The sequence below is a fragment of the Mus pahari genome, chromosome 16, assembly GCF_900095145.1.
Source record: "Mus pahari chromosome 16, PAHARI_EIJ_v1.1, whole genome shotgun sequence".
Taxonomy (NCBI): Eukaryota; Metazoa; Chordata; class Mammalia; order Rodentia; family Muridae; genus Mus; species Mus pahari.
This window is the reverse complement of record NC_034605.1, coordinates 58,050,217-58,057,488: the sequence shown is the minus strand read 5'-3', so window position 1 is coordinate 58,057,488 and position 7,272 is coordinate 58,050,217. Positions and strand designations below refer to the sequence as shown.

The following is a 7,272-nucleotide window of genomic DNA, read 5'->3' as shown; positions in this document are numbered from 1 at the left end:
TCACTCTGTAGACCAGGCTGGCCTCGAACTCAGAAATCCACCTGCCTCTGCCTCCCAAGTGCTGGGATTAAAGGCGTGCGCCACCACACCCGGCTACAGCCTCACTTCTTGCTTCCTGTGAAACTTAAGCTTATCCTTAGCTTGGGCCTTGCTTTTCTGGGCTCCAAGTGGTCCCGTGACAGCTTGTAAAAGCTTCTCTCCTGGCCTACCAGAGACAAAGATGGACTCTGCAAGCTTCCCAGGGTCCCTCTGCCTTGATGGTACCCAGCCCCATAGCTTTGTCTAGGTGAGGACGTGTATCTTTCTGTACCTTGTTCTGAGTGTTCTGGCTTATTCTCCCCTTGTTTTAAAAAATAAACTAAACAAAACCATTTGTTTGGGTTAAAGATCAAACCTAGGACCTTGCAAGTACTAGGCGCACCTTACCCCTGAGCTGCATCTCCAGCTGCTCTTTCTTGTTGAGTATCTGCATGCAGGCTTCAGCCCAGTGAGTCTATATAGTCCAACAATCAAGTGGAAAGAGACCAGATAGTGCTGGGTCTGACCACAGGTATCATTGGTTGGAAACCTAGGTGTGGCCACATCCTTCAGTTTTGCCTGTCAGGATGCTACAGTCCTCAAGTTTGTACTGACATTATATTCTCCATTGTACTATGTGACTAGGCCCTAAAGACACTTGAGATGTCTGTACTCATCTAGACAGTTTTTTTGTATATTGAAGGGCAGGAGGTGGTAGCCTCTGAAGGTCATGAAGCCACCCTGGGTTGGGTTATGCCCTGGGTGGGATCCCGTGACTGACCCCCTTCCCTGCCCCCACGGGTTCTGCAGAAGCTGGAGGAGCAGGAGCGGCAAGCCCGGCGGCTCAAGGAGAAGCTACGCAGCAGACAGCAGAGCCTGCAGCAGCAGCTGGAGCAGCTCCAAGGGTTGCCAGGAGCTAGGGAGCGGGAGCGGGACCGGCTGAGAGCAGACAGCCTGGACTCTTCAGGCCTGTCCTCTGAGCGCTCCGACTCAGACCAAGGTGCGGTCCGCGCTCTGGGAGGGGCGGGGCCCGTGGGGAGTGTGGATGGCTGGGGTGCGTGGACCCCTGAGCCCCCGACTGGCTTCTCCTTGCAGAGGATCTGGAGGTGGATGTGGAGAGCCTGGTGTTTGGGACTGAGACAGAGCTCCTACAGAGCTTCAGCGCTGGGCGGGAGCACAGCTACTCACACAGCACTGGCACCTGGGTATGATGCCCACTGCGGCCTGTACTCTCTGGACTGAGCCTGCCAGTCAGTGGCCCCCACACAATTCGGCTTAGAGCCAAATGTTGAAGAGACCATAAAGCCACAGTGTGGGAGCAGACTCGGATTCTTTGCTGCACAGCTTGAGCCTGGGCCACCTTCTCCACCCCCCAGGGAATTTTATGTAGCACTTGGCCCTGCTTTGTTGCTCCCCACAGGGACAGGAAGCCTCTAAACTTCTTGTTCCTGGGCAAAGCCTCAGGCCTCTGCCCGTATATACTGCACAGTATTTTCATTAAAATCCTCTTTTGTAAGTTCCTGTCCATGGTTTTGCCTCGATGAGATAGAGGAAGTCCCAGCCACAACTGGAAAAGAGGAAATAAGGTCAGTAGCTGGCAAACAGGGTCTTGTGAAAGAGTGCACATCAGATAGTGTGGAGGATGCTCTGTGGTCCTGATGCTGAGGCAGTGCTGTGACTTGCCTGAGCTCCTGATTCAAACCAAAGCTATCTGACTCCAGAACTGGGGCTAATCAAATCATGTGTTTATTGAGTGCCTGTTATGTGCTAAATATTGTTCAGGGTACTTGGGACACAGCAGAGAATCAAACAAGGAGCCCTGCCCTCTTGGAGCGTACAGTCTATCACCTGCGCATGGCTGTGACCTTGGGCAAGTCACTGCACCCCTGTGCCTGGCAGACAGAGCTGGGTGTGGTGCAGATGCTGGCCAGGACAGCGCCCTGACCCACCACCCCAGACAGCAGAGAGGGCTGCAGGTGTCACTGCACCCTGTGCCCGGCAGACAGAGCTGGGTGTGGTGCAGATGCTGGCCAGGACAGGGCCCTGACAGCAGAGAGGGCTGCAGGTTGCTCTTTAATAATCACGCACACTGGGGAGAGGGAGAGGAAGCGGGTTATACGAGCTGCCGCTGTTGCTGCTTGGTAGCGGCCTTGTTGGCCAGGTCCTTGGCCTTCTCTGTAGCTGCCAGTGCCGTCTCCTTTGCTTTCTCTTTGGCCTCTTTGGCTGTCTCAACAAGGGTTTTGGAAGGGGCCTCACCTGTGGCAAAGGACAGGGGCTGACTTCAGACAATGCCTAGAAGACTCACCCAATCCCTGGTTAACCACAGCAGCCATTGTTGATGGGTTCTTCGGAATGGAGTCGGTGCCCCGTTTCCTGACCCTCCCACTCGTTCTTCTAGGCACACATAGTAGTCTCATTGGTCAAGCTGAAGTAGGACCACTCCAGCTACTAGGAGTAAGGGCTTCTCCAACTCCTGAAACAGTGTACAGGGCCCTCACCTTGTAGCTTGGCCAGGATGTATTCAAAGCCCTTCATTGTCTTGGTCACATTGCTTTTGAACCGGGCAAGACCAAATTCCTGGCAGGAGAGGGAGAAGGATGGAGAGTTGCTCAATGACCCTGAGCCCCGCCCCGCCCCACCCCGCCCTGCCCCACCCCGCAGCCTCTCACCTGGACAGCTCTGGAGACACCAAATAAGCTAGAGGAGACCCAGGCTTCCCGACGGATTTCGGTCCAGCCGCTATTGTCAGGGTTCACACAGTAAACACACCGTTCCTCCACCACCTTCAAGGGAAGTCAGGCTGAGCACCTCAAAGGAGCACTCTGTGCTCTGCTCACTTGCACGCTCACACCCTGTCTCCACCCCAGCACTAAACACCGGGTGAGTCCCTGCCTCCTTCACAAGGGGAAGCAGTGACAAAGTTCTTCCCACTATGTATCCTGGGCCCAGAGGGAGGGTGTTCTGCCTCCATCACCATCATCTCTGTTGACCATTTCAAGTAGAACAGTTTCTCGGGATCAGCTGCTATTCCAACCTGATCTTGGGGCCTCTGGATCTAGATGTGAGCAGGGTTTCTCATCCGCCTTCTACCCTATCCTCTTTGAACTTCCTGGTACTGTGCGTGTGCACAGGAATGCATGCACTTGCGCACCCGCGTGCACACACACACTCCATGTGAAGTAGTCACAAACATGTCACTGTGATATCTACCAAGCAGAGCCCTCAGCTGAGATGACTTCAGACAGTGCTGGGCAGGGAAAGGTGCCTTTACTCACAGACTGTGAGTGGCACATCTTTACAAAGTTTTTCTTTTTTGAAATGCACAATTTTCATGTTTCAGGCTTACAGAAGCTGAGAAAGAATCACCTAGAAGCTCGCAGGCTATTCACAGTGTGTGAACATCCCCAAACACAGGCTTTCAAGCCTTCCGAAGGATCCAAGGTCCATATAATGCACTTCCTCAAATCTCATGCAGAAACCGAGGCACAACCCAGTTATCTCCACCTTGATTCCGCTCCCACGAGAAAGTCAACGTCTCCCTTTCTCGCTCAGCCCACCCCCAATATGTATGTATGCATGCATGTCACCAACCGACTGCTCTGCGCACGGCACTTGTAACAAGCTTTGAAAAGGGGTGTCTCCCACCATCTGAGAGCCAAGGGACAGTCCCAGAGAATCTGACCAACCGAAAGGGTAGACCAATCTAAGGGCAGAACTCTAGAGATGTAGCTCATTGGTATTTCAGGCCTGCCTGCCTCTGGCCACAGAAGCTCACACAACTCTCTTGCCTGAAATCTGAAGGGCAACTATTTTGAGGGACTAAAGGAAGTCTCACCATCAGCCGGGCGTGGTTGATGTTCCAGGTGAAGGTGGTCATGGTCTGATTCTGTGGGTCCACAATAGAGTCCTCCAGGATGTACACAGAGTGAGCAACGTTGGCAGGAAACAGTCGCTCTGCCCAACGTGGCATCCTGTTGGTCTTGGTCAGGAGTCTCCGGGACAGAAGCTTCTGGTCGGGGGTCACCTCCCGGTGCACTATATCTTCGGTTAAGACATGTTTGCTGCAAGAGTTAAAGATGATCCTCAGGAGCCTGCTCTTGACAATATGTCTATGGGTTCTAATTTAGCGCCTCCAGGTCACGTCTGCCTGCAATCTTAGGAAGTGATCTGTGCCCGGGATCAGAATTAGAGTCCACTGAACCTGTCCCCGGGCAAATTCCAACTCCCTCCTCCACCCAACATGGATTCTGTGGCTCTCCAAAGCGAGCAAAATCTCAAGAATATACCACTAGAGAGCGCCACCAGCAGGTAAGCAAGCCATCCTCAGGATTTCAACTCCCATGCTGCCGCCTCTTGTCTCACCACCTCTGGACCGCAAAATAGAAATCTAGAGCCCAATATAAATCACAATCTAGAAAATCTTCTTCGAGGACCTTGGAGGCTTGGCCTGATCCTAATCCTATAAGGATTTTGTGCTATAACTGCGGCCACAGGTCCGCAGATCGCCCACATCGGACTCTGTCCGGTCTTTCACGGCTCCACCATTCAAGCCTACAGTCCTATCTCCAGAGGAACAGAGGAAGGCGACTCGCTCTACCCAACGCCGCGTACCTATAGGGATTCGGGTACCGTTGCCAGAAGGCAGCGAACACTTGGTCCCAGGAACTTCGGAGCACGCTCTGGCCCAGGAAATACTTCACCATCGTCCCGGCCCGGGCGGGCTCAGCACCCGTGCAGCATTAGGGTGAAGAGCCCGGGGGTGGGGGTGGGGGGCACGTGGCTAGGCGCACGCCCGCCAGGCTCGCAGCTCAATCTCCGCGGCGCCGCGCCCAGAAGCCTACCGCCGCCATCAGGGGTTATAGGACTGCGCGACGCTTCCGGCTCCGGCCGCACAGGATCGGCCACTTCCGGCGCCCGCATCACGTGACCGGGCGTCCCGCCTCTTGGCGTCCAGTCCCAGAGGTGCAGTTTGGAGTTAGCTACGAGGACCCCAGGTTCAGTCGGTAACCCCGGCTCAGTGGAGCTTCCGGCGCAGCGGCGGTCGCGCGGGTGAGCAGCGCTGGGCTCTGCGGCGCGGTGGAGGGCGCTGTCCGCGTCCCCGCGCCGCGGCTCTGCAAAGGACGGAGCGCCCCGGGCCGAGTCGCCAGGGGCCTGCGAGGTGCGAGGCCTTTGGGGTTGGGGGTCTGAGGCTTCGGCTCTGCCTGGGCCGCGCGGACCCTGAAGTGGGTGAGGCGGCCCAGAGAGCATGAGCGGGCAGCGCGTGGACGTCAAGGTGGTTATGCTGGGCAAGGAATACGTGGGCAAGACCAGCCTGGTGGAAAGATACGTGCACGACCGCTTCTTGGTGGGGCCCTATCAGAACGTGAGTGCACCGCTGCGGAGCAGGCATGGGAGGAAGGGGGCCGGTCGGCATTCGACACTTATTTTCTTCCCTGGTTGTAGACCATCGGGGCTGCTTTCGTGGCCAAGGTGATGTGCGTTGGAGATCGGACAGTGACTCTGGGTATTTGGGTAAGTCCCTTGAGAACAGAGTCTTGAGCAAACCTGTCTCCCAAATTTAAGGTCTTGCCTCTTAAACCGGCCAACTGGAGCCTCATAGAGGTTTTTTTTTTCCTTCCTCACACCCATTTAGTCGTCTAAAAAAAGTGTGTGTGGGGGGAGGTTGTCTGGAAGATGGGACTACTTTGTAGTCTTGTGAAGGAGCTTATTAACTCCTTTCACCCCTCAGGACACAGCAGGTTCCGAGCGCTACGAAGCCATGAGCAGAATCTATTACCGGGGTGCTAAAGCTGCAATTGTCTGTTATGGTAAGGGGTTGGATTCTGGCGTGTTAAAGTAGTAAGGGTTGGGTTACAGGCCAGGATCAGAGGGAAGCCACCGATCCTTTGTGTCTCTTGTCTTACCCTTACCAAGACCTCACTGACAGCAGCAGCTTTGAGAGAGCCAAGTTCTGGGTTAAGGAGCTGCGCAGTTTAGAAGAGGTAGGTGGCCAGATCTCACAAGAGTAGGGACAGAGACTGTATTGGTCTGTGGAGATAATCTCAGCCTTGTCTTCTGCTACAGGGCTGTCAAATCTACCTGTGTGGCACTAAGAGTGACCTGCTGGAGGAAGACAGGCGGCGCCGTCGTGTAGACTTCCATGATGTTCAGGACTATGCTGATAGTAGCTGTTTTTAAGTCTCTGAGGATGGGGGGTTTGAGGGCGGGTACTATCTGCTTGAGTGTATTTCAAAGATGGGAATGACAGTCTTGGCTGCTTTCTGGCCTTCTTGAACCTGTGAGGTTCAGGAGACTGAACTGTTAGCTACATCTAGGTGTGAAGACTTAGTCACTTCTCTTTACAGATATCAAAGCCCAGCTCTTTGAAACATCCAGCAAGACAGGCCAAAGTGTGGGTGAGTGTTGTCTTGGGTCCTGTCAGCAGGAACAGGCAGGACAGTAGAGCAGAAAGGTTCAGAGGGCTGGACCACTTGGGATACCCAGGGCTGCTGGTCTCAGGCCCTCACTGATTCTTTGCTTGCCAGATGAACTCTTCCAGAAAGTGGCAGAGGATTACGTCAGTGTGGCTGCTTTCCAGGTGATGACAGGTGTGTACTTCCTCATGGTCCCCAGCCCTCTTGGTGACCTACTTGATGCTCCGACATAATAGTGCTGAGCAGCCACCTCTCTCTTTGACAGAAGACAAAGGTGTGGATTTGAGCCAGAAGGCAAACCCTTACTTCTACAGCTGTTGTCATCACTGAGTCACGATTCATCTGGCCTAGTGGAATTAGATGAATTCCCAGAGGGGCTGGGCCTGACTCTTGTCTGGGCTGGAGTGGTCAAGCATCTGAGCCATCCCAGGTGCCTCTCACAGCAGAGGTGGCACCTGCCTGTGCTGGCCCATGAAACAGAGGCAGTATTGGGCTGACTGTGGGCATGAGGAGGGATAAGGGCTGATTTGAATCCCAGGCTTCTGTCCAGACTATTTAAGTAGATTCTGAACTGTAAATAAAATTGATGCATTTCCCTGCTGTGTGCACTGGGTGTCAAAACACCTAGTTGTTCCTGGGGCCATGTGTGCCTCACTTACATGAAGACTTCCCATCTGAAAAACCAAGTAGCAGTTTCCTGAGGTTATCACTGAAACCATGGAGAAACAATGGGCTCTTTTTCTTAGTGCTTCCATGTCTGTGAGTGTAGAGCAAACTCCAGGGCTTCTAACATACTAGGCAAGAACCAGATCACTTTTTTTTCCCTTTTGTGGGGGGGGTG

The 7,272-nt window shown here is 54.0% G+C and overlaps 3 protein-coding genes across 3 annotated transcripts in view; 2 read left to right on the top strand and 1 right to left on the bottom strand.

Moving 5' to 3' along the window:
* The window catches only part of Mxd3 (MAX dimerization protein 3), a 4,220-nt gene extending 2,380 nt beyond the window's left edge, over nt 1-1,840 (top strand). The window contains exons 5-6 of the mRNA XM_021215819.1: nt 829-1,018; nt 1,114-1,840. Of these exons, the coding sequence (XP_021071478.1) occupies nt 829-1,018; nt 1,114-1,229 (306 nt within the window). The 3' untranslated portion in view covers nt 1,230-1,840. The remainder of the gene's footprint in view (nt 1-828; nt 1,019-1,113) is intronic.
* Prelid1 (PRELI domain containing 1) lies at nt 1,743-4,897 on the bottom strand. Its single transcript, XM_021215239.2, has 5 exons — nt 4,630-4,897; nt 3,854-4,079; nt 2,688-2,801; nt 2,517-2,595; nt 1,743-2,274 (listed from the first exon to the last, which is right to left on the bottom strand). The coding sequence occupies exons 1-5, from the start codon at nt 4,719-4,721 to the stop codon at nt 2,132-2,134; spliced, it is 654 nt and encodes a 217-aa protein (XP_021070898.1). The 5' UTR covers nt 4,722-4,897; the 3' UTR covers nt 1,743-2,131.
* Nucleotides 4,898-4,937: 40 nt separating this feature from the next.
* Rab24 (RAB24, member RAS oncogene family) lies at nt 4,938-7,026 on the top strand. The gene is made up of 8 exons (XM_021215238.1): nt 4,938-5,380; nt 5,461-5,529; nt 5,747-5,825; nt 5,932-5,999; nt 6,082-6,181; nt 6,363-6,413; nt 6,543-6,605; nt 6,697-7,026. The coding sequence occupies exons 1-8, from the start codon at nt 5,264-5,266 to the stop codon at nt 6,759-6,761; spliced, it is 612 nt and encodes a 203-aa protein (XP_021070897.1). The 5' UTR covers nt 4,938-5,263; the 3' UTR covers nt 6,762-7,026.
* Nucleotides 7,027-7,272: the final 246 nt, after the last annotated feature.